Source organism: Equus asinus, chromosome 5, assembly GCF_041296235.1.
Source record: "Equus asinus isolate D_3611 breed Donkey chromosome 5, EquAss-T2T_v2, whole genome shotgun sequence".
Taxonomy (NCBI): Eukaryota; Metazoa; Chordata; class Mammalia; order Perissodactyla; family Equidae; genus Equus; species Equus asinus.
Genome location: NC_091794.1, coordinates 20,848,671 through 20,874,254, shown reverse-complemented (window position 1 = coordinate 20,874,254; position 25,584 = coordinate 20,848,671). Strand labels below are relative to the sequence as shown.

The 25,584-nt window shown below is 45.9% G+C and overlaps 1 protein-coding gene across 3 annotated transcripts; it reads right to left on the bottom strand.

Annotated features, from left to right (window-relative positions):
- Nucleotides 1-461: 461 nt before the first annotated feature.
- PLA1A (phospholipase A1 member A) lies at nt 462-24,827 on the bottom strand. 3 transcript variants are annotated; one of them, XR_011503169.1, is made up of 11 exons: nt 24,513-24,782; nt 16,566-16,767; nt 14,861-15,038; nt 14,220-14,328; nt 13,080-13,181; nt 10,403-10,492; nt 8,510-8,677; nt 7,161-7,250; nt 5,175-5,287; nt 1,727-1,891; nt 462-869 (listed from the first exon to the last, which is right to left on the bottom strand). XR_011503169.1 is itself a non-coding variant. In XM_014829559.3 (11 exons), the coding sequence occupies exons 1-11, from the start codon at nt 24,583-24,585 to the stop codon at nt 785-787; spliced, it is 1,371 nt and encodes a 456-aa protein (XP_014685045.1). In that variant the 5' UTR covers nt 24,586-24,827; the 3' UTR covers nt 462-784. The 3 variants fall into 3 exon arrangements, 2 of the variants coding, with proteins under 2 accessions (XP_014685045.1, XP_070365026.1); XM_014829559.3 differs by having other exon boundaries at nt 5,179-5,287; nt 24,513-24,827; XM_070508925.1 differs by lacking the exons at nt 462-869; nt 1,727-1,891 and adding an exon at nt 3,995-4,193.
- Between the last annotated feature and the right edge of the window lie 757 nt (nt 24,828-25,584).

Sequence of the window (25,584 nt, the reverse complement as noted above, 5' to 3'; positions counted from 1 at the left end):
AACGAAACACTGGGCCGCCTGCAGCGGAGCGCACAGACTTAACCACTCGGCCACGGGGCCAGCCCCCCTACTAACACTTTTGTAAATAGTTTTATTGCTAAATTCTCAAAATGCCCAGTTTGAGCACACCATCTGTTTTTTGATGGACTGTGGCTGATAGAAGGTTATTTATAAAGATCAGAGTTTGGGAAACACTGACCCAAAGAAAATCCACCTATATTCCCAAAATATCTCTCTGATCCCCCAGACCTTCCACATATCCAGCGAAGCCAACGGTAAGGTATGGTGAACGGCACCATCTCCCTCCCCAGGCTCCACCCCCTCTCTTTTTCCAAGCACTTCTTTTCGGTTGCTATTTTAATAAAGAGGATTCAGCATCTACTTTTTTCTCCAGCCCCACGGACTGTAAATCACACATTTTGTACATAACAGAATTCCATTCCAATAAAACAATGACATGATTCAGATATTCCATGGAGTTTTATTCTTTTTAAAAAGCATTTTCCCTGTGTATGTTTATAGTGAATCTTAGGTACAGATGCCCAACGATGTGGGGCAATTGCAGTTCGATATGAACAGGAAAGCTGAAATGTTATCCTTGGAAGCCTCTTCAAATTGGCAATGGAGGCAAAACCCTAAAATGAATGCTTTCTCCCCTCTAAAGTGGCTAATTATGCAGAAAATAAGCAAGAGCTTTGCCCTCCTTCTCAGTAGTGATGACCTAGAATAAGTTAAACTCCTCCCACTCTGAAATCCAGGGAGATGGATCCTGGACAGGCTTAGACTATCCACATGTTATTTTCAGGTCGTGAGAAGCAGTCACACTTGCTTGTAAGCTCACTGGCTCAGGTAAGCAGACCATCCTTTTACTGCAAGAGAAGAGCAACAAGAGGGGATGTGCTCAGGGCGGGTTCCTGGTTCGTCAGGAGAAACCAGGAGTTGTATGCTCTTGTGTTTCCATGCTGTCAGGTGACAGAAGTCTACAATCATCTAGATAGGAGCCCAGGGTGCTCCGAGGGCCCAGGGTGGTAAGACAAATACATAATAGAAGTGCCTGCTAGAGGCAGAGTAGAGGGGATTCTGGATCCACACCCACGAGTGTGACCAGTGGAGGCTAAGGAGGGAGGAAATATGCAATGAGAAATCTTTGTTCCAATAAAATCTTACATAGAAACTAAATCAAACACATATAAAACAGACCATATACATATATATAAACATTTTTTTCTCCCCTATCCCAGCCTCAGCCCTATGCTTCCCCAGCCTCCCCATTGCTTCAGCCTCCATCTTGCCTCTCCCTGCCACAGCCTTGCTGTTCTTCCCACCACCCCTCACCGTGACCCACCAGTCTCAGACCCTGTGTCACCGAGCTGCCACTCCCTCCTCTTACTGCTAACCCAACTTGATCTTCCCTGGCCTCACATCTGGATCCCCATGGAAATATATAGATGTATCTCAGATAAATATAAATATGTATATGTCCGATAAAACGGAATTTCTTATATTAAAATGGGAATGGGGAATTAAAGTCCACCCTCTTTTGTTTCCTAACATCCCAACCCAAGACGGCCCAGCAGGAAGTTCAGGAAAACCCTGGGTCTTTGTCATCTCTCCTTCAAGAAGCTAATCACCATAATGAGTTTGTATGTCAACAAGCATCACACCCAAGGTCAGGATCATCCTTGTGGGTGGGTGTGTCTGGGGCAGGGGTAGACAAGGGGCTTACTTGTCATGGACAGGCAAAGGGGCAGTGCAGAACCTCCCAACAATGATAGTCTGGTCTTTTTTCCAAACTCGGTTGGAAGCCTGAAACTTGAATTTCACTTGGTTGATCTGGCACTGCGGGTTGGGGTGAACTATGACTCCTTTCCCCTGGAGTTGCTGTCTAGGTCTGCAAGGAAAAGGGAGAGCAAGTTACCATAGCACCCTGGGTCTTCTTTCCCCTTGGCTCCTATGGGGCTCTGCTGGAAGCGCTGGTTACCTGTTACACACCAGAGCTTCCTCCCAGAAGGTGGGGACCATAGTCCTTTGTATCACCCTCACCAGCCCCCTGCCCGCATACCCACACCTTTGAACATGGCTCAGAAAGTATGTGTGGATTTTTGAAAGTCAGTAAGTGGACACTGCAGCAAAATAGTAGCTCTTGGATTTTCATATCTGGAAAAATGTCCCTCGTTCCCAGAGTCCTGGTTAGAGAAGAGATTCACTTTCAGAACCAACTGCCTGGAAGTCGGGCCCTCTGTTAGTTCAGTTCAAAGCATTTTGTGGGAGGACTACTCTATTTGAGACTATGACTGTGTGGATGGGAAAAAATAAACAAACAAAAAACAGATCTTGAAGCCAGAGAGAGCTGAGGTGGAGACCAGGTTTGTATCTTCCCAGCTGTGTGGCTTTGGAGTCACATAATCCTACGTCTAAACCCTGGCTCCCTCAGCGCTAGCTGTGAACTTGAACACAGGGTTTGGATTCTATTGACTCAGCCTGGGGACCCAGAGTGAAAATAATCCGGGTGTCTCTTAACCCACCCCCTTGGGCTTACCCCTCAAATTCCCCACTGGTTTGCAAGATTCAGCCACCACTTTGGCCTCATGGCCTGAGACAAAGACGAAGGAACCATCAGAGGCAGAAGGGACCCTGAGAAAGAGGAAGAGCGGGGAGGACGCTGCTTCAACCTCTGCACATCCGCACTGGGTGCCGTCAAGAGGGGAGCCACGGCCCGGCCAGCTCGGTTTCCCTTTCCTTTCTGGCCTCTGCGGAGTGATGAAATGTCTTAACCCAGCCTTAGTCATATAGTTTGTTTTTTCCTTTTGAGAAAGATCCTGTATAACTTTAAAAGCTGTTCTTTTTTAAAAAAATTTCAGAAGTACTTTGAAATATTTCAGAGACAAAGTAAGTAGACTGTCCCCTTTAAGAAGTTGCTGCAATAGGAGAAGCTTGCAAACTAGAAGGGGTAGGAAGGACCCTGTGAATGGCCTGGGGATTTGGCCCCGGTAAATTTTCTAATTAGAAGGAAACCTGGGGGCTTCACAAAACTATAGAAAGTAGGGGAAAGATCACACAGAAGCCCTCATCCTTTCTTTTCAATTTTTGTTCTGCAAGAGAAAAACACAAGGAATTGAAGATAATCATGTTCGGACAGCATTCTTCGAAAGAGCATGCAAATCTCTCGGGAGAGGGAAGAATTGTGATTGTCCATTCAAATCACTCAGGGAGCGTTAAAAGGTCTATCTGTGAGACCCAGAGATTCTGCTGCGATTGGTCTGGGGTGAGGCTTGGCGACGGTATTTTTCAAAGCTCTCCAGGTGATTCTAAAGTGCAGCCAGAGTTGTGTGTCACTGTCATGACTCCTGCCAGCGTTGGCTCATCTACCAACGGGCTGGAGAGGTGATGAAAATACCCTTGTAGAAGTAACAACCTTGAACTGATGTAATGAAAATTATTCAGCTATAATCTGCAAACTATAATCTGCCAGCTATAATCAGCTATCATTTGCAATCTTGAATCCCGCTCAGTGCTCAGGTGGGCGCCCGAAGACCCGTGTTGGGGAGCTGACTGCCTGCTGTACCTTGCTGTGTGGCCTGGGGGAGCTGGAACCCTGGCTGGTGGCAAGGTGTTCGGGAGCCCAGAGGTAGTTCGCCCCTCCCAGCAGAAACTCCTCTTCCCTGACGGTGTGGTTAACGTCCAACACCGCAGCCTCAGAAACGTTTCTAAGCCCAAATCTGATGTGGTCGCTCTCTTGTTTAAAATTCCCAGTGGTTCCCCAAACTGCTCTCAGGATAAAAACCAAAATCCCGAATGTGCTCCAAGACCTGGCCTGGTCTGGCCCTGATTGACGCCAGCCTCCTGTCATCCCCCTGCTGTCTGCTCCCAGTGTCACATTCTCACTCACCCCCTGCCTGAGTACCTCCTGCGAATCCTTCAAACCTTTCCTCAAATGTCACTTCCTCGCACTCGGTCAGGCTCCGTCTAACATGACCTCATGCCATCTGCCTCTGTCGACAAGTGTCCATTTCTATGTGTGCGCCCTGGTCATCTCCTTGTCTGTGCTCCAGCCATTCTGCTGCAAACCATAGTTCTCAGGCTCCCCTGCCAGCAGGTTCCAGCGAGGTCTAAGGCACAGGAGGCACTCACGGTGGGCAACTGCTCTGGGCAGTGGTACCGGAGCAGCTGCGTTTCCTCCCGGCTTCCAGCTCCTGCCAAGCACACCTCCCTGTGGAATCCCGCTCAGTGCTCTGCCAGCATCATCCCTAGCTTTGTCCCTCTAGTCCTGAGCTGGGAGTGACTCCTGTTGCTGATCTCTGCCTTGCCTCCCCATCCCCGTTTTGGGTTTTCAGCTCTCCCAACATATTTGTAATGAGTTCCTTGTCTCAGATTCCTTCTATTGGACCTAGTCTGGGCTCTGGGTCTGCAGTGGACCCTGACTGAGACCGTGACTTGTCTGATGATTCCGTCTCCTGCAGGCCTGTGAGAAACTAACCAATTGCTTTTTAAAGACACACGCTCTGCTGCTGCTGAGTTCCTAAGCCCTGCTCGGCCTGTGGCTTCCCACAGTGAGGTTCTCTGCCCCTTCTTCTCAGGCCTGCTTGGTGCACATGTGACTCAACAAAGGAAGGAAATCCTCAGCCCAGTTTCAAGGACTGGCACCACCAGCATCAGGCCCTGCCGGCCCTCACCTTGCACTCCTTGGCTAACTGACCCTCTGCCTGGGACTCTATTCTGGTAACCCACCAGCACGGCCTCCTGCCTGGAGCGGGTGCTTCCCCAGCTCTGGACAGCCCTCCCTGGGCTAGTGGCTGAGGCCTTTCTACTTGCTGACGTCTCTGATGCCCCCTGCCTAGACTCCCCAATACTGTTTCCTACTGGGGACCCAATTCCCACGTTCTCACCACCTGTTGGGGCACCCTATTACTGCTGCCTGCCCACCTCATCTGCTCTAGTCTGCATACACTACGCTTGGACCTAGTACTGATCCTGAGCCTGGAATAGCTGCCCCTCACGCATCTCTGGATGCTGCGGTCACCCCCACCCCAAGGCCGGTTGGCTCCGCCCACCCATCCACGATCACACAGTGCCTGACCCGAGATATACATGTGTGCGCGTGCGCGTGTGTGTGTACTGAAACTGGAAAGGCGACTAAGTCCTAAGGAGGGAGGCCAGCCACGTGGGACACTTACGTACATGGTGATCTTGACCGAAGAGGTGACATTGCCGCTAAGAAAGGTGACCGCGATGCTGGTGTCCTTGTTTCTCGGCTCCTGCAAGTAAAACTCCACGAGGCTGTGATGCACTAAGAAAGCAAAGCAGAGCAGATGACTGAGCCAGAGGTCAGTGGTGACAATGCGCAAAAAGCCCCAAAGCGCAGCAGCAGCGTGGTCAGGAATCTCCGCTCTGCCTCCCAGTCGCTGTGGGACCTGGAGCAGATTACCTGTCACGCAGATCCTCAGCTTCCTCAAGAGCAAATTGGGGATAATAAAAACAGATACCCCACAGGTCTGAATGAGAATTAAATGAGTTAATACATAGAAAGTCCTTAGCGGGTGCCTGTGCCAAGGAAGCAGTCAATGCATGTCAGTTTTTATTATTGCTTGTATCGCTATAAGGTCCCACTCCTCCCTGCTTGGTGACATCAGCCTAGTGGTGTGATTTTGAAAGAACCAAAAAGGACCTATGTTATCCTAAATAATTGACTCATAAAATATAGCAATGCCCCTCCCCCATACACACAGTGTCGGGGACCCAGTCGTGTGTGTAGGAGGCAACTGTTGCCCTGCCTGTGGCAGCTGGGTGCCTGTGTGTGTCTTGGTTAGAACACGGGCTGAGAAATATGACCTACTGACAGCAGGTTCTCAGAAGAGGGGGCGAGAGGGGAGGCAGACGGGCATGGGAAGGGTGCGGATGGGGGAGCGGGAGGACCTGGAGCTGCATCCTGACGTTTTCCCGCAGCCGTGTAGCCCCAGCTGTGGGCACATCACTTAGCCCCTCAGAGCCTCCCTTTCCTCACACCTACCTCTCAGAGCTGGGCTGTCAAGTGAGCTGACATTTGTGAACACCCACAGTTGACTCTCCTAACCCACCTCATTCCTAAGAGGTAGCCATGAATTCTCTCTGGCCGGAAGTTAGAAACACCCCCATCTCGTCTCCCAAATTCTCCCGTGGACAAAGGGAAGGGAATTACTACTTATTGAGTTCCAGTCGCTGTGCTGGTGACTTCTGTATACCCTTTTATTTTATCCTCACAATTGATTCTTTGAAGTAGGTACTGTTATTGTTTCTATTTTCATATGATATGGGGATCAGAAAAGTTAAGGAACTTGCTCCTGATCACACAGCTGGCAAGTGGAGAAGAGGAGATTCAACTCCAGGTCTGCATGACCAGAGTTTGAGCTTTGGGCTCTACTCCCACTGCACCAGGCCTTCTAGCACCGAAAAGGTATGGCCACAAAGATCCCTCCACCAACCAGACGTGAGCTGATCAGAAAATCAGTTAGAATTAGGGTGGCCATATAATTTACCATCCAAACCAGCATACTTTTGTCCTGTACACACAATAAACCAGACAGGACCCCAGGATCACAAGTGTAAGCCAGGAAGTATAGTCAGCCTCGTTGAGATGCAAACAGCACAGATGGGTCCACCTGTAACGTATTTCACAGATTCTACGACACACTTTCCTCTCATGTTTAACATCTTTTGCAATCACTGGCATCTTAGCTGCAATGAAATGCAGTGGTTAGAAGCAACAGTGCCCAGTTGGAATATGTATACAAAGGGGAAGGAGGGCAGAGGGCAAGGATCAATATTCCTCAGGGAGCCTGACCTAGGAGGGCTGCCAAGGTGGGAGACACACAGGATGGGCACAAGGAGGGGGCAAAGAAGTATGGCAGGAAGGAAGAAGCCAGAGGCGACTCCCAAGTACCACTCTAGAGGGAGTCCACATTGGAGGGCAGATTTCCATGGTAGGAGGGACTGACTGACTCCAAAAGTTCTGGTTCTATCTAAGACCATTAGCAACTTCACCCACTTCTCGTGACATCTTTGCCCCAGTCTTCCACTTCCCACCTTGGCTGCCATGCTGGGGTGGATACAGCCTAAGTTGGAGCCCTGGATTCTGCTGGATGGCACACTCGCAGAGCTGAGCCATGTATTTTCCCCCATCTCACCACAGTATGGAGCCTTGGAAGAAGTCAGAAGGTAGACTTTCACTTCCTTGGGAAGTGGCTCTATCTTGACACCATCTTGTTCCACCAGCCCTGGAAATAAAGAAGCAAAGACAGCAGAGCCCTGAGGAGGCCATTTCAGGGTCCTGTGGTATCCAGCCATTATTATTAGTTCATGCACCCGTTCATTCTACAGACAACTGCACTGTACTCTCATTGTGTGCCGTGCCCTATGGTAAGTCCCAGGATACAAGCAACTCAGTCCAGCAGAGGATGGACACACAAGGAAACGGCAAGCACATTCTTCAGATCAGCTGGCGTATTCTCGGGAGATATTTATAAGAAATTTGAAATTAGGTCTCTAACTTGTAAATAACAATCTATATGACAGTTGTTCTAACGGCATGTGTGTCCTGTGCAGTGGGAGCCCAGGGAAGTGTTTGACCTGAAGAATAGTGGTTGGAAAGTTGGGGAAGGGCATTCCAGATAGAAAGTACAGTTGGGCAGAGGCCCATGGGGTGAGGAAACATGAAAAACTCTCAGGAGTATGAGTAGTTAGCATCCTGGAGGGCTCAGTGCCATGGAAGGTATAGTGAGAGATGAGGCTGGGCAGACAGTGTGAAGTGGTTCTCACACCAGCCAGACTGTCACATGTGGGTGGTAAGTGGGAGAGTGAGGAAGGGGGAAGGAACCATTTACACTTCCCAGGAGTTTCTCCTGGACTCCTTCATCCTGGATAGCCCCAGGATATTTGCAGCAATAATCTGCACAAGATGAGATGAGGTCAGATCCCTCTGCCTTCCTGGAGCTGTTCTCCCCAGACTGGCCTGGATCATTCAGGAATGTGCTCCACCTGACCAGAAATTAGGCACCTCTCTAGTTGGCGCATGGCCACCACAGCTTCACACCTCTACAGTGGGCCACGTGTGCCAGTCTTGGGGACTGTCCCACAACACCTTGATTTAGAGTCTGTAAGGAGTTGGAGAATGGCTGGCCTAGCCAGAAAGACCTATAGCAAGCATCCTTTCTGAGAGAGGGGTCAGGCGCTCTGGACTATACTGATGTTTCTAGAGAGCGTCCTGAGACCAGACTTGTGGGCAAGGGGCTGTGTGTGAAGGATGTGTGCAGAGTGAGTATGGCATCAGGCAGAAGCATAAAGGGTGAAGGGTAGAATACAGAGGGCCAAATGCCATCTCCCAGGTGAGAACAGGCTGAACACCTCATCGGTTAATTTCTTCACCCCAGTCGGGTAGATTTCTTCCCCACAGGAGATCAGGACTTAAAGAGGTGATAAGTAGCAAGACCTGGACTTTCCCCAAATTGTCAAAGGAAGACGAAAGAGTGGCATTTACCGATCCTTGGACAGGAAAGCAGAAAAGGGTTAAAACAATCCAGACAATGTCCAGCAAGGAAAGCCTTGTAGCTGGCACAGGGAAAGGCCATCAACGGACAGGAATTCTCCAGGGCGCTGATGTAAAGGTGCACAGCCCTCATGTGATCACAGATCAGATAACTGTAGCCTGAACAGGGAGGAAAAACACAGCAAAGGTTTCAGTTCAAGACGAATGGAAACTCCCTCTGTGTTACTTATTGTAACTCTATTGAATGTTGCATTCCAGCAGGCTATAAATACATGGGATGTCCCCAGAGCCACATTTTAAAAATATTAGTTGGCATAGTTACTGCACTCTCCCTCTTCCTTTTCATTTTCCTAGGATACCTAAGCTTAATCTACCAAGAAAATTGCTTCTTTTGAAACCCATTCTTCCGTGATCATGCAAACTCTCTTTCTGAAAATGGGAGCAGATGGAGAGTTGAAGACTCCGACCCTACTTCTCAAAATGGATATCTGTCTGCACATTTTTATCTTCTGTATCATCACCCACACAACCAAATGTTTACAACCTTGTTACACCCAACCCTGGAATGAGACAATGAAGGGAGTCAGCAACAGCTCATGGTCAATCTCTGAAAGCAAATGTGCTGAGGTTCACTTGGCCAAAGGACTGATATGCTGAATTTGCCAAATGTCCCAATTTAACAGAAACTTGGTTTTCTTGTTATTGTTGTTGTATATTATTTTAAAAGTTGCAATAACTCACATTGGATGAATCGACTGGGGCTAAGAGGTCTGTAGTGAGCCACAACTCCAGAGTTCTGGGTCTTCAAACTTTTCCTTCACCTTGGGACCCACTAAGAGGGACCTACACCAAATCTGAGCTGTGTGGTGACTTTCCTTTCTCCATGGTTGGGACACTGTCTAAGGCCAAGCTCTTCTAACTGCAGCAGGGAGCTGGGACAGACACAAACTAAACCGTTCTCAAATTGTGTTATGAACAAAAATGAAAAGTGGTCAACTAGAATGCCACAGAAAATTTCAAAAGCCGTTAAAACCAAACTATCCCATTTAATTAGAATTGCTGGAAAATTTATAAATTGTTAAAAGAAACATGTTTTTGGGAAAATCAGTAAATTTGGTAAATTAGATTAATGAGTATTCAATAAAATTGTCAAAAGAATCCTCAAAATGTTAAAACATTGGCAGAGCAGGAAAAGACTAAAAACACAGTCAACAGAAATCAGGGTAAAATTCCCATATGAAATGCTGATTGGTTGGCTATGTTCATAAGAAGAATATAAGAAGAGTAAACAACCCTTGTTTGATAATTTTAATATTATTTGAAATGATAATAAGAAAAATATATCCAGTGAATATATTCAAAAAGAACATTCCAGAGGAATATATTTAGAAGAGAAGAAATATATATTCATTAAACGTATTCAGGAAAATTATCTTGAAAACAATTTTGGAGAACTGTTAAATTTAGTAAATTTGGGGAAAAGATCATGCAGAGAATTGATCCTTTAGCCAGGCAGCTTTGGGCAAATTGATCTGCTTCTGCCACAACTAGGCTGTGCAGAGGATGCAGCCAGTGTAGAGTTATGCCACAAAGCTGGGCCCGGGAAGAAGAGCTTATTGGCTTGAGGGACGTTAGATCACAGCAGGGCCTAAGAAGTGGGAGGGCAGCATAAGCATGGTGCAGGCTTTTCACTTCAGGCACTCCTCCCCCAGAATTCCTGGGCTCCAAAGACAATCATTCGATAAGTGCTGAGCAAGCTTTATGGGACCTGGCAAAGGACACAGGAAGGAAAACCCTCTGTGGCTCACACTGGATGACTCTACATGAAGGCTGGTGGTGAATTCCAGTCTCTAGGGTAACTTTCCAACTTTCTGGCTTTCTTACCTGCATGAATGAAGCTGGGACAGCCGGGCTGGTCTTGGCCTCCGTTGACGAAGTAGTCCACATGTCCGACAGGAATGCGAATACCCAGATCTGAAAGGAGGCAGAGCCCCGTTAACTTCTTACTGCAGGGGCATATGTCCCATGTCCCACAGCAGGGTCTGCTGGTGGCAGAGCCCAAGGTCTGACCTCAGAAGCCCACCCACTGTCTGTGCTGCATGGGTGCCCACCTCACTCCCGAGTGCTGTGAGCCTACAGAACTAGCTCTCAGTTTTCTAAAGGGGCAAAGGAAGCAAAAGAAGCAAAGGAAGCAGAGAAGAATAAATTCATAAGATACTCATATTTGCTAAATAAAATCAGGAAGAATATCCCTTAACACGTGTTTTTATAAATCAGGAACTATTATAAGCTTGGTAAATTTCCTTGTCAAATAGTTTCCTTTTTGCTTCTGGCAATACTTCAGATAAATATGTTTGAGGCCACATTTCCACAGTCTCCCGTGTAACATATTTTTGTGCTCTCCTGACTGAGCAGAAGTATGACCTGGCTCTGAAGAGACAAGTTCGAGAGCCTGTTGCCCTCATCTCATCATTGTGACCATATCTGACCCCTCTGACTGGGTCAGATCCAGCTGCCAAAGACCCTGATTTTCTCCTTCATATCATCTGTCGCTGTTGTAATTGATGGGTATTATTTGATTAATGTCATCTATCCAGGGGTTAAGCAATGACCTAGAAGTCATCCTCAGTTCCTTCCTTTCTCTCACTCCCTGCATCCAGCCCATCACCAGGCCGGTCAGCTCTACCTCCAAAATCTATTCTGAATCTTTCCACTTCTCTCTGTCTCTACTGCCACCACCTCTGCCCAAGCCACCATCCTCTCTCACCCAGACTACCACTGCAAACACCCTCCAAAGAGCCTCTGGGCTTCCCTTTGTGCCTTCCTGCAGTCCATCCTCTGCATAGCAGCCACAGAAACTTTTTAAAGAAGTTCAAGTCATTGCCTGGTTCCCACTGATCGTAGAATAAAACTTAAACTCCTTGCATGCCCAGCTTGGTCCTGCTCCCTCTTCTCTAACTGCGCTCGGGACCTCATTCACTGTCCTCTAACCACGGCGTTTTCTTTCCTGTCCCCACCCATGTCCAGGCTTTTCTTTTGGTTGTCCTCTCCACCTAGAATGTTCTCCCAGCTCTACCCAGGGCTGACTCATGCTCATCCGCAAAGTCTCACTTTGAATATCGCCTCCTTGGACAGACTTTCTTCAATAATCCTACTTGAAGTAGGCCCCCTGCCCAAGTCACATCTGTCCCACATCCTTCATTATCATAACCACAACGTGTAATGATCTTATCTGTGTACTTGTTTGTAAGCTCCTCAACAGCAAGGCCATTACTTGTCTTTTTTTTCTGCTGAGTCCCCAATACCAGCAGAGTACGTGACACATGTGAGTGCCTAAGAAATAGTTATTGAAGGAATAAAGGAATGCATGCTTGCCCGACTGGCCTATATGTTCCACATGGGCAGGGACTTTATTCAATGTCTTGTTCATTGCAGTATTCTCAGTGCCTACTAAATAGCTCAATAAAGATTGAATAAATGGAATAATTATAAAGATTGATTGAATAAATGAAATAATTATAAAGATTGATTGAATAAATGGAATAATTTGGGGGGTCACGTTAGGAAGAGATCCACCTTTGAAGGGGATTGGGAGGCCTAGCTCAGGTAAATGGGCACCTAATAAGTCACCTATTTAGCAAATTTAGCGACAGAAGGGGTTAACCCTGTTAATTAATGCAATTAATTAACCCAACAGCTAAGCAGACGCCTATGGGTTTCGGGTTCCTAATGAAATGAAGGTAAGAAAGAGGGTTGAACAAGATGACTGCATGGTTTCTTCTAGAATCATGAATCTGTGAGTTATGGATGCTAAAAAAATGCTTCTGACCAAAGGAAATGAGACATAGACATCTCTCACTCGAACTGCAGACACTTCGGGTCAGAGACAGACGTTATTTCTTCTTGCACCCACCATGCTGAGCACAGGGCCGGGGACAGACTCCGTGGGCATTTGATATCAAGTAGAAATGAGAAGGACTGCTCACCTCCTTTTCCAGCTGGTCAGAAGAGCTTCATTTGCTCATAATGGAATCAGAGTTGGAGGAGGGGTGTCTTCCCTGTGCCTATCATTATTGGAGGGGGAATTTCTCGTTCTTCACTGGACTGAAGGGCTGGGCTCATCCTCCAGGGAGGAAGGAAGTACTGAGAGGCCTGCATATCTGCCCCGGGAGTGGAATGCCCCAATCCCCTGGGGCTAGGCACATTCACCCTGAAAAAGCAGCATGACTTTCCCATATATCAACCAGGCAGCAGTGCCCTCAGAAATATGACCTCAGCACAGGTTTAGTGTTGAATCAGAGAATGTGACTCACGAGCAAACATTTTTGGTCCACGAATGAGAATCTTCCTGCCTGCAGCTGGCTTAAAATAAAACCATTCACCTCAGTGTCAGAGACTGACAGAACTGGAAGAGACATTCAAGACCACTGTTAAACTCCTCACTGCGCAACAGAAGCTCGGAGCGGGAAGGAATCTGCCCAGGGCCACACAGCTAGATGCCAGTCTTCTAGCCCCTGCCCTATGCTGATTCCCCCACCCCAGGAAGGTCACCCCAGCTCACTGTCCGTGTCTGTGTGGATGGCTTCCACGAAGAGGGCGTCTCCAGCATCCAGGCGCTCCTCCAGGCTGGCTCTGGTGTACTCTGGTCCAGCGGGGTCCAGACCTGCAAGGATAGACTGACGTCAGGGGCTTCCTCTCAGCTGCAGGAACCCTCATGGACTTACCACAACCCAGCCCAGCAGCCCTTCCGGTTCAGGTCAGCGAGTCCAACCAGGACCCAAGGGTGGAGAACTAGCTCAGGACCACCCTACCCAGAGAACCCCACTGTGTCGTCTCTAACCTCTCAACAACCCAGCTTCTCTGGCTGTAAAATGAGCTAGATAACACCAACCATTTGGCAAGGGTTAATGTGAGTGATATTAATCCTCATGTAAGAATAACAGTAGCTATACTTTGTGAGCAGTTACTATGTGCCAGGCCTCCTGCTGGGCAGTTTCACACACTTGAGTCCCCACAAGAACACAGTGAAGTAAATCTTACTCTCCTCACGTCTTAGTCCGGATCCCTTTCCCTCTTCCTCCCAAAATGCAGGCCCTGAGACAGGCATTTAAAGGGCAAGTAGTTTATTTGGGAGAAGATAGAAGAAAGCATAGTGAGGGAGTGGGAAAATGACTCAGAGAAGGAAGGAAAATTTTAATGACTGGGTTATCACCTTGGGCGACTGAGTCCTCTCCCGTTGGGCCCCTCTGAGGGACTCTGTAGAACAGGCCTCAGAATTGTTCCATGGAAGGGCCAGGAAGCTGGGGTATTTACCACACAACTCTAGTCCCTTATGGATTGAGAATGGTTCCTGGAGCCTAAAGTCCCCTGAACTTTGCAGATATTTAGCAAAACTGTCTAACAGTGATTTTCACAGTGGGCCAAGGAAATACGGGCTGTTACAACCCATTTTACAGATGTAGAAACTGAGGCTTAGAAAGCAAAACATGGCCTCTTACACCGACATTAGAGATCCTGCAATAATAACACAATACCGTTTCATGCAAAAGGACCACAATAAATAAATTGTATTGGTAATAGATGACCCTGTGGTCACAAGACCAAAGACTCAACCCACCCCCCTGCTCGCCTCAGCAAAGGCACTTCCAGGCATTCTCTCTCTACCTCTACACCTGGGACGGCGGGCAGGGAAGAATGTTACCTGTGATCCGTCCCAACTGGCCTTTGTAGAAATGTCCCACCATGCCCCCAACGTGGGCCCCTAGGCTGACACCAATGATGTGGACGGAGGACTTCGATACACCCAGCACCTAGAACGGGACATTTACAGGGAGCTGTATGTGGGCCCCAGTGGCCCCTGGCCTCACAAGGTCACACTTTTCCCTGTGGTTTCAGAAGCAGAAGGCCCCGGGTATGCTACACTCGCACACAGGCTTCAGGAAAAAGAGGCAGAATTCCCATCCCGTGTATCACTTGCCCTCTTCCTGGCCTCCCCTCACTTTCCCTTGACAATCCCCTCACTTTCCCTTTGGTGCCCAAAGTGTGTGAGTAATGACTGTGGCCATTCCCTGTTGAGTGACTAAAAAAGCTGGCCTTCGGTACTCTCTATCTAAGGTGCAGTGGCACATTTTACAGAGGCGGAGCGGGAGGCTCAGAGAGGTTCCAGAACCTGCCCAAGGTCAGCATTGTAAGTGGCAGAGCTGAGATTTGAACCGAAGCCCCACAAGCCACTGGGTGGCTCTGCTTCTGTCCTAAAGCTCCTCCTCATGTGTCGTTTCTTTCTTTCTGACCCCTCGCCCCTCCATAAACAGAAAAAACTCACCCCAAGCTCTCTGCACCTACCAGGAGTTTACTGAGGAAACGAGAGATCTCGAGTCCCAGCTTGACCACATTTTCCACGGCCGAGTAGTAGGCCGCTGTAGAGCCGTAAACCCAGTCCACGGCAATCACGTTCGCATCCGCTGCCCGCAGAAGGGCCTCAATGAATTTATTGATCCAGGAAGGCTTTGTTCCTAAAGCTCTAGACGTGGGGCCAAGAAAGGATAGGAAAATTATCTGCCAAGCTGATATGCATTGTCGTGGAAGCCTCTATTAACAGAATAAACCCAGAAAAAAACAATCAAAACTAGAGAAGAGAGTATATCTGCAATAAATCACACAGCTCTTTGAGCACAGGAAGGACAGAATCCCAAAGTGACCAGGGCTGCTGCCTGCACACATGCAGGCTTTGTGTAAATTATAGAGGGGACCTTTTGTCCAGGGAGATGCAGCCTCATGCCAGGGCTCAGAACTCAGGTCAGTTTCACTCATTCATTCATTCAGCAAATGGGCCAGGCAGTTTGCTAGGTGCTTTGTGAGAAATAAAGAAAAGCAAGATATAGTTCCTATCCTTCTGGAATTTACAGTATGATAACACTTTTCTAGGAAAAGGAGAATGATAGAAAAATTTCAGAAAGCTTTCCCAAGAGGTTGGGATTGGAAAAGAAGTTTTCTCAATGGCCCATGGTACGGGAACAAGCAGAGCACGCTCCTGTGGACAGAGGAGCACAGACTGGGTATGTGCCATGCAATGTGGCCTCGGGGGAACTAGGGCAGACAGAGTGACGAGCCTGATGAGCTCTCTAGCTCTACTGGCTATCTCTGGGTTGGGGGTACACACTCAGTCTTGGACAGGGGTTGAACTCAAGATTTACTAGAGGAGACCTTGGCACAAGGGGAGGAGGGATGCCTAAGGAGGGATGGGGCTGAGTGCCTGCACTTCAGGGATTTGAGAAGCAGAGAGCCCAGAGACCAGGAAATGGTGATCCTTTGTGGAGTGCCTTGGTGCCCACCTCTTCACGGTGTGCTCCCCAACTCTCGTTGCTCTGCAGAGCTCCTATTTCACCACCTTCTCCCCTTGCCTCCTTCCAGCAACCTTTCCGTTTCTAGCCTTGTCAGCGGGCTTTGGAGAGAAGATGGTGAAAAGAAGAATGGCGATTGAGTTGAGACTCAGTGGCTATATATTACAACAAAACTTGGACTGTAAAACATCAAAAAAATTGAAGAAGAGAAGTGTCTGGCTCCCGAGAAATGCTAATCTCTGGGTCTGATGGAAGTAGCACCTATAAGTAGAAGTTTCTTAGGTCATGTAACCAGGGAAGAAGTGAAGAAGAGGAAATAAAACCCTTGGTAAAAGCACCATATGTTACCCCTGAGTGACTGTGCAAAGCCTATGATGTCATTGGCTGAGACGAATCATAGAACCTATGCTTCAGTTATGAAAACCAAGGCTCTGTGTGCTAGAGTGACTTGTCCTGGATCACACATATTTACTGTTGGGGACTGTGTAGACAAGACTGAGGGGGAGGAGTAACGTATATGGCCAACAAGAATGAACAACATAATGTGTGTTCATGTTGATTGGAGACGTCTTCAAAGACAGCAGATGAGGGATGGAATATGTGACAGTAAATCCATTTCTTCTTTTGCTCCCCATTAACTTCCTTTGGCATTATGGTCACTTTCTAGTTCCTAGCTGAGGTGATCCTATTGGTTGCTTAACTCTTACCTGAATCCATGGATAATTAGTTTGGTTCCCAGAGTGACATTGAACCCAGAGTTTTGGATGTCACTACTTTCTTCAACCAGCTGCCCACAGCTAGGATGCGAAGGGGTGAAGAGGAGAAACTGGACTTTGAGATTGGTGCCTCGGAGGAGATTGGCGTTCTGGAAGTCAGTGCACTCTGGCAGTTGGGTAGGAGGTGCATCTCCTAAAGGAAAAAAAACAAGAACAGTTCAAGGTGAGGTCATCTGTTCTTAGAAGGAAGAAAAATGTTCTTGAAAGGAAGAAAGAAACAGGCGCATACAGGTATTATAAGTCATTGAGCGCATTAATCAGACTCATTTATTAAAGAGCATCGTTTCTGTAACTGAAATGAATTTTTTTCGTGTCTAAAAGTAAAATGCCAGAGAAGAATATAAATATTGCTCACCTAGAGGAGATTAAAGCTCATAGCGATATGGATATCATTATGTGCTAAATCACGTCCCCCCATAAATTCATATGTTGAAGTTGTAGCCCTCAGTACCTGAGAATGTGACCGAATTTGGAGGTAGGGTCTTTACAGAGGTAATTAAATCAAAATGAGATTGTTAAGGTGGTCCTTAATCCAATATGACTGATGTCCTTATAAGAGGAGGGCACATTGTAAGAATTTGGACCATGTGAGGAGGAAAAACCCTATGAAGACACAAGGAGTAGATGGCCATCTGCAAGCCAAGGAGAGAGGCCTGGAACAAACCCTTCCCCCACGGCCTTCAGAGGAATCAACCCACTGCACCTTCATCTCAGACTTTGAGCCTCCAGGACTGTGGTTTAAGCAACCAGTCTGTGGCTCTTGGTTATGGCAGCCCTAGAAAACTAACACAGGTTTCTCAAAAGAACCCCAGGCAAAGAAATGAGCAGCTGCCCTGGGGACTAGGCTCACGCTGGTCTGAACACCCCACTCCAGCCTCATCACTTCTCACCCTCGTGAGCAGTCCAGCACTGCTCCCGAGCCTCCCAGTGCCCAGGGTACGGCCGCCTAGCCAGATGGTAGAGTAGCCACATCTACTCTACAGCACCTTCCAACGGACACCTTCAAACAGTATATTTTATGGTCAAGGTCAGTGAAGGATGGTTTAAAATACTGAACTGAAAAAGGCAGCATGAAACTGCTGCTTTCCATGGAACTAAAAATCTAGCCCATCTTCGAGATCCAAAATCCCACAGCCACATCCACTTCTGTGTAAAGAGGCGGGTTTCCTGACGCCCAGCGTGTCTTACAGGGAGAGACCAGAAGGAGCAGCAGGGCACACACTGACACACAGCACGCGGACCCAGTCGGGGCGCTGTTAGCAGCTACCTCACATTCCTGCCCTGGGACAAAGCCATTCACAGAATCAGAGGAAAGGTCCAGATTGCAGACTTTGGTTTGTGCAGGCCCCTTCACCAAGAATCCAGCAACTTTAGTTTTCTGGGATGGTTATCTGCCTTCAGAGGTAACTGGGCAGCACTTATACAACAAGTGTGTGGATCCAGGGTGCTCTGGGATGTGGTACTTAGTAGACTGTGGGATCCCCACCCTTAGAGAGTGCTAAGGTGCATCAGCAGTTTCACCACTTGTGTTTCTGGGCCCCAGACCTGGTCCCCAAGCGCCCTTGCACATCCCTTCTGAGCAGCCAGGTCTTGGACACTCCCTGGATGAAGCCCCACTCTAAGAGTGTACCCCTCCCCCTCCTCAGCATGCGATTTGAGCTCCCTTGGTGCATGGTACATGAGAGAGAAAGATGCCTCATTCTACGACCTCATCTGCCTTCTCTAGCCTTTGGCTTTTTGAAGAAAAGATGAAAAGACTTTGCTTGAGCATGAGATTTGAATGACATAAATGAATAAATTTGCTCGATTGGTCATATACGGAAGGCTGCCTCCACCAGACAGACAATTGAGTCCTTTTAAATGAGCATAGTTGTCCTAAAGCAATGCCCACAAACATCAAGGAATCAATAGCATCCTGACAACATTAGCTAAACAAAATGTAATAAAATTAGAAATCAATAACAACAATAATTTTGAAATACATTTGGAGATTTAAAACCCCCCTTTTAAGTAATGTGTGTATGGGTTATCGAGTCCCTAGTCTCTAGTCTCAGTGAAGACCAGAGGATGTTAAAAACTGAATGACAATAAAACCAATACATATCCAAAATTGAGTAAAAAGCAAAAACAGCACGAGGGGATGCACATAACTTTTAATGCAAATATTAGGGGGAAAGGAAAGATATGGATTAGGTAAATTAATCTCGCAACTCAGAAAGTTGAAAAAAATACAGCAACTCAAAATAAGGGAAAGAAATATAAAAGAAATCATTATAATTAAAGAAAACAATGAGATATGAAGGACTTTGTTCATGACTCAGTCAGAGCAGTTGCCCAAGCCGAACCTGCTGGAGTCATCTCTGATTTCCCTTTCTCCCACACCCCACATACAAACGGTGAGTAAATCGTGTTGGCTCTCCCCTCAGAACTGAGTACTCAGAATCAAACCGTTCTCACTACCTACGGTGTTACCAGCTTGGTCCAAGTGACCGCCATCTCTCAAATCTATCACCGAAGCTGCAGCTATTTTTCCTGCCTCCCCTCATGGCCAAGTCCGTCTGTTTGCAACACGGCAGCCAAAAAAGCAAGTCACATCTCTGTGCAAAAGCCTCCAAGGCATTTCACTCAGAATAAAATCCAAAATCCTAACAGTGGATGAGAGCTCTAAATTTAGATCTAAACGCCCGCTCCGGGAGCCCTTTGCCTGTCCGCCTAGTTCCTCTTCACTCTAGATGGATGCCTGCCTGCGGGCCTTTGCACTGGCCGTTCCCTCTGCCTGGAGTGTCCCTCCCCAGATGTGCACATGGCTAGTTCCCTCTCCTCCTTCCAGTCTGTGTTTGTCAAATGTCTTCTCTCCTCCAACCACCCTGTGTAAATTGCACCCTGCCTATGCTCCTCACCCCACTTCTCCCAATCTCCCTTATCCTAATCTGTTTATTTTGATAGCAATCAACACCTTCTATTCTGCTATGGAATTTACCAGTTTGCTATTAAACTTACTGTTTCTTGATTGCCCCACATTACAATATACTTTCAAAAAAGGCAGAAATTTTTATTTTCTTCTCCCTACTGCCTAAAATAGTGTTGGCCACACATGATAAACACCAAAAGCTAGTTCTTTGAAAGGAATAATAAACTCGATGTACTTTTGATAACAGAGTAAGAAAAAAAGGAGGAAGTCACAAGTAAACATTATAGAGAATTAAAAGGGGAAATAAATACAGTAGATTTTTTTTAAACCAAGAAAGAGCATGTTTATACCCACCCAAAAGTTAAAAATACAGATATTTTCCTAGAAAATGGATAATTTCCTAGAAAAATATAGCTTCCTGAAACTTAGGCAAGAAAGAAAAAACAGAAAATCAAATGTAAAACTGTAGCATAAAGGAATTGAAACAGTAGTTTGAAATCTATTCATCAAAAAATTCTACCAGGCCAGTTTTACAGAGAAGTTCTACTGAACTGTCAATTCCCATCTTACACATATTGTTCCAGAGAATAGAAAAGGAGAGAGAGAATCCAAACTCCTTGTATGAAAATAGCCAAAATATCAAAACTAGACATGGACAGAAGGAGAAAGGAAAACTAAAGGCCAATTTCACTATTAAACACAGACATAAAAACTAGATAAAATGTCAACAAATCTAAACCCATCAAGGATAAAAAAAAAGCAAAGATATGTCATGGCCAAGTAGGGTTTAATTCAAGGAATGAAAAGATGGTTTAACATTAGAAAATGTATTAATGTAATTCACGTATGAACAAACTAAAGAAAAAATATGCTCGTCTCAATGGCTTGTAGGGAAAAAAATGTAGAAATGCAGATGTAGGAAAAAAAATGACAAAATTTAATACCCAACATTCTTTAACATAAGAAACAGTATCTATCAAAAAGCCTATAGCAACGGTTATACCCGCTGGTGAAACATTAGCAGCATTCCATTCGGAACTGGGAACAGATGAGAATATCTGCCATCAGTGCTTCTATCAAATATTGTGCTGGAAGTTTTAGTCCTAGCCAGTGAAACAGACAATGAAATGAGATAAAAGTCATAAAGTTTGTAAAGGGGGATAAAAAATTGCCAATATTTGCAGATGATAGAATAAAACTGTCGATCATTTAACAGCATGGAACGTGGCACCGTGACTCATGCTCAGATACCCCCGTCCCCTCAACCACGGCTCCAACCAAAGAGTAATGACGAATGAATGTAAAAGGAGAGAGAGGAAAAAGCCAGACGATCTCACATGTAGAAATAATATCTCCATGATCACGAACGAGAAGGGAATTACAAAATGGTGCTGGGTTCTGGGTCTGGGAGAAGGCAGTGGTTGTAAGAATTCAGCTCTGTGATGTAAGTGGGCTCCCAAATTGCTCCATGTCGGGTGTGCAAGAGCCGCCCCAGGCCCGTCTGTGGCAGCCAGCGGTGGAGAGGGGCTCCCCAACTCGGGAAAGGAAGCCAACAATGAAAAACAGCTATTGACTTTTTATCTCGAGCTCCAGCTCCCTAGGGAGGCAGGATGGAGAGACAAGGCCTAACAGGAGCTGAGAGAACCCACCTGCCTGGAGGAGCGAGTCTAAAGACGAGAGGGGTGGGGGAGACACAGACAGATTGAGAGAGAGAAGCCACAAACAAACTTTCCATTGGAAATTAAGATGAAACTAATCTATTGTGTTAGAAGTCAAGATAACAGGTATCTTCGGGGTGGTTAGTGATTAAGATGGGATACAGCGCATGGGTTTTAGGAACCTGGTAATGTTTTGTTTCTTGATCTGGATAATGGCTATACAGGTGAATTCACCCTGAAAATTCATTCATCTGTGTATCAATAATCATGTGCACTTTTCTGAATGTGTGTTGTACTTCAATAACAAGTTTACTTACAAAAAAAAGCCTGCAAACAAAATGTTTATATAAAGAAATCAAATGTTTACAAAGATAGTCAATGAAGCCAATAAGTGAATCACGAATTCATTCCAGGTAAAATAAGGCTTAAAAAACCTTTGACATAGACTTTGAAGTAAGTATGCTGAGCATATACAAGTTTGAAAATAAACACAGCTTAAGATATTATGAAATAAAAATAGGCATAAATGATAAAATAAGTTATATAAGAAAAAGCTAATTAGAAAATTGGAAATAAAATAATATAGTCTTTAAAATAAAAATTAATCAATACTATAGCGTCTAGTGCAGAAGTAAAAGAAACTTTCTTTTTCCTGCTTTTTCTCCTCAAATCCCCCCAGTACATAGTTGTATGTTTTTGTTGTAGGTCCTTCTAGTTGTGGCATGTGGGACGCCACCTCAACATGGCCTGATGAGTGGTGCCGTGTCTAAGCCCAGGATCCCAACCCAGCGAAACCCTGGGGCACTGAAGCGGAGTGCACAAACTTAACCACTTGGCCATGGGGCTGGGCCTAAAAGAAACTTTTTAATATGAAAATGCAGTTAAAAAGTACAGACAACGGATCAAGAGGCTCCAACATTTATCCAGTACCTATTCTCTAAAGGAAGAGAAGGGAGAAGAAACAATATTTTGAAAAGATAATTATTAAGAATTTTCCATAACTAAAAAAAGATAGTTCTCCAATCAAAAATTATACTCAGGGTAATGAGCAAGATAAAAAATAAATAAATCTATACTAGACAGATTACAGTGTAACTGCAGATCTTCAAGGCTGAAAAAGATATTCTTAAAAATTTTCAGTGCCGGCCTGTGACCGAGTGGTTAAGTTCTCACGCTCCACTTCACAGCCTGGGGTTTCGCAGGTTTGGATCCTGGGCGCAGACATGACACTGCCTGTCAGGGCATGCTGAGGCAGCGTCCACATGCCACAACTAGAGGGACCCACAACTAAAAATATGCAACTATGTACTGGGGGGATTTGGGGAGAAAAAGCAGGGGAAAAAAAAAAGATTGGCAACAGTTGTTAGCTCAGGTGCCAATCTTTTAAAAAAAAAACTTCAGAAAAACGCATTGGAAAACAAAAGAAATGGGTAATTTTCTAGGAAAATATAATTTACTGAAACTGAGTCAAGAAGAAATTAGAAAACTGAAATAAACCTACTAGCATCAAAAACTTGATCAAGAGTCTTATCTGGCCCTAGAATACACTAGAGGCACATGGTTTTATTTGAGAACTCCACCAAACCTTTAAAGTACAGATAATCTTTATCTTATATAAACTGTTTCATAGGATAAAAACTTATTTTATGAGGTTATAATAATCGTAGTGTCAAAACCGGATAAGGGCAATACAAGAAAGAAAATGAGAGAGAAGTTTCATTTGTGAATATATATGCAAAATAATACATGTAAAAATATACAAAAATAAAAATAAACATTGGCAAATAAAATTCAACATTGTATTTAAAAAAATACACCATGACCAAAGGATTTGTCCCTGGTGATCTTAATCCTATTGGGCTAGCCCTTAGGGTTTAGAAGAAAATGTGATAGATTATCTGTATAGGAAGATTCCTTAAACAAGACACCAGAAGCAGAAATCACGATAAAAAATAAGAATGAAGGCAACAATGTAATGTTATCTTACCTATCAGCTTTACATTATGAAAAACGGTGGATACTACAAAGTGTTGATGGAGAGGTGGAGAAACAGTCATGCTCACATATTGATAAACAGTTGTAACTTCTTTGCAGGGTAGTTTTTCTCACATCCATCGAAAATGTGTAAGATATAAATGCTGTCCATCTAGTATATAGCTTATAAACAGCCGTTTAAAAAAAAACAAGAGGACTCTGGACCTTGATATGGAAGGATTTCACACACACACACACACACACACACACAAACATATTTTTACATATATATAACGAGGTTATTTTATAGACACACACACACACACATACACAAGTAAATGATTGAGTCAGGAGAAAGTACATGTGAAGCTAAGCAGCAGCTTTTAAAAGCCACCCATTGGTGCAGGTAGTGAGTACACTCATGCACAGAGCCCTGTGGAGCAGGGAGGGGCTGCTGAGGAGAGGAACGAAGGGTTACAGAGGAGGTACGAATCATGGACGCCCTCCTGGAAGATGGGAAGAACAGAAACAAACAAAAAGGTGGTATGAGCAACTCCAGGCAGAAGGAATAACACATGCTAAAGCCGGGGAAGGAGTATTCAGTGTCTTGAGGAGATGACAGAAAAGCAGTCTTCCTCTGGGAGCAGAGGGTGGGGAGCTGTCCCAGGGTGGGGCCCTGCTGTGGGAGGGGGCTCTTCACCAGTCAGAGAACCTCAATGCCACGGGAGGGTTTAGATTTGCTATATTAAGCAAGTGGGCATGGCGGGTAGGGTTTTACCCAGGAAAAGGTAGAATGCAAATGGCATCTGAGGGAAGTTCTTCTAACGGTCATCCGTGGTTAGCAGGGGCTAGCTGTCACAGCCCAGCCCAGAGGGATGAGAAACCTGAACTTGAACTGGGTTGGCAAGATGAGAAAGGACATCTAACAACCTCAGTGACAAAATCGTTGTTAGTTTGGAAACTTTCAATTTTAAAATTAAATATATCTTGGGATAGTGGATGTTTACAAGATGAAAATGAATCGTATTTTGGAATTAATCAAATTTTACTTTCTTGCATTCATCCTGGCTTGTGCAAGGTGAAAAGAAGTAATGAGGGTTTTAGAAAAATGAGTAAAACGACTACGGGAAGTTCAATTTTTGTCACTTGAGAAAGAGCCCTGATTATCATCATTCCCATTATGATTGTAGGGGTTTTTTTTCCCCTCTTTTAAATTCATCTCAGCAGAGGGCTTTTAGGGGACCTTCCAAAGGTTAGCACTGCATAATAGATGGTTTGAGAAATAGAATCGCCAACTGAAAGAAGTTCCGCCCAAGGCCCCAGCCTCCGACTTACCTGCACTTCCAACACGGAGCCACAGAAGGAGGCCCCACGCCCAGCAGCACCTCTCCCAGAGGCCTGGGGACATCGCTGAGCCGGAGGGCTCAGAGCTCGGGGCAGGGTGACCCCTTAATGCCAGAGAGCTCACAGAGCCCAGCCTCTCAGAGTTTTGAAGACCAAACACCCACCCACACTAATCATTAACTGGCCTCATGACCTGTGAAAGAAAAATAAACTCTCCCTATTTGCTTAACCTCTGCAGTTTTTCAGTTTCTTCTTCTCAGTGAAAATAAATACTTTTTTCTTTCTTTCTTTTTTTTTTTTTAAAGCAAGGAACACTGAAACACATTGTCCTTCCTCTGAGCCAAACATCATCAGGAAACTATTTCCTGCACCTCTCCCACTTCCCATTATAAAATGTTAGTAAAAACCAAGGCAGAAGTCTTTCTTCTCTAGGTGGTCACAAAACCCGCATTGTACTGGAATCATCTAGGGACGTGTTTGTCTCCCTAGGAAGACTCTGCACACTGCCCAAGTGCCACTGTCCCCAGGAAGGAGAGTGGCAGTAGAGAGGGCACTCCTGAAGGTTGTTCTGTTGTCAGAGACCAAGCCAGGTGTATCAGTCCAGGTCCTTGGAGATGAGATGCCAAGATGGGACCAGATGTGACATTTATTGGAGATCATACTGTGGAGACTAAGCGGAGCAGAAAAAGGCAGGGAGAGCCTCTAGAACATGGGGCGGGTCTGACACCTGTGAAGGAAAGAAAATGCACAGGGAAGAGTCTCGGACTGCCCCACAGTTCCTAGAATATTCTGGCCGGGGTGAGGAGGAATCCTCAAGCTGAAGTCTACTGTTAACACAGTCCAGTGTCTTACAGGAATGAGCCTATTAGCGGTTCCACCCTACCCAGTCTCAGAGCAAAGACAAGGGGCAATCCAGAAGGGCTGCAGCTGGAACCATCAGTCTATTAGGTTCCCCACAGCAGGAGACTGAGGGCTGCATGTTCACACCCACCCCACCATGGCCAGAGCTGCAAAACCAAGCCAGTTATTCCAGCACAGGGCTCCTTGTGTGTGGCGTTGGTAT

What these genes read in the sequence shown, in the direction of transcription:
- PLA1A (XM_014829559.3), bottom strand. Translation starts at nt 24,585, where the DNA reads ATGTCCCCAGGCCTCTGGGAGAGGTGCTGCTGGGCGTGGGGCCTCCTT. An exon ending in TCCCAGCTTCATTCATGCAG is followed by an intron (nt 8,678 to 10,402) that starts GTAAGAAAGCCA and finishes CTCCCTGTTCAG; the next exon opens with GCTACAGTTATCTGATCTGT. An exon ending in TTCCAAGGCTCCATACTGTG is followed by an intron (nt 5,288 to 7,160) that starts GTGAGATGGGGG and finishes TTGCTTTCTTAG; the next exon opens with TGCATCACAGCCTCGTGGAG.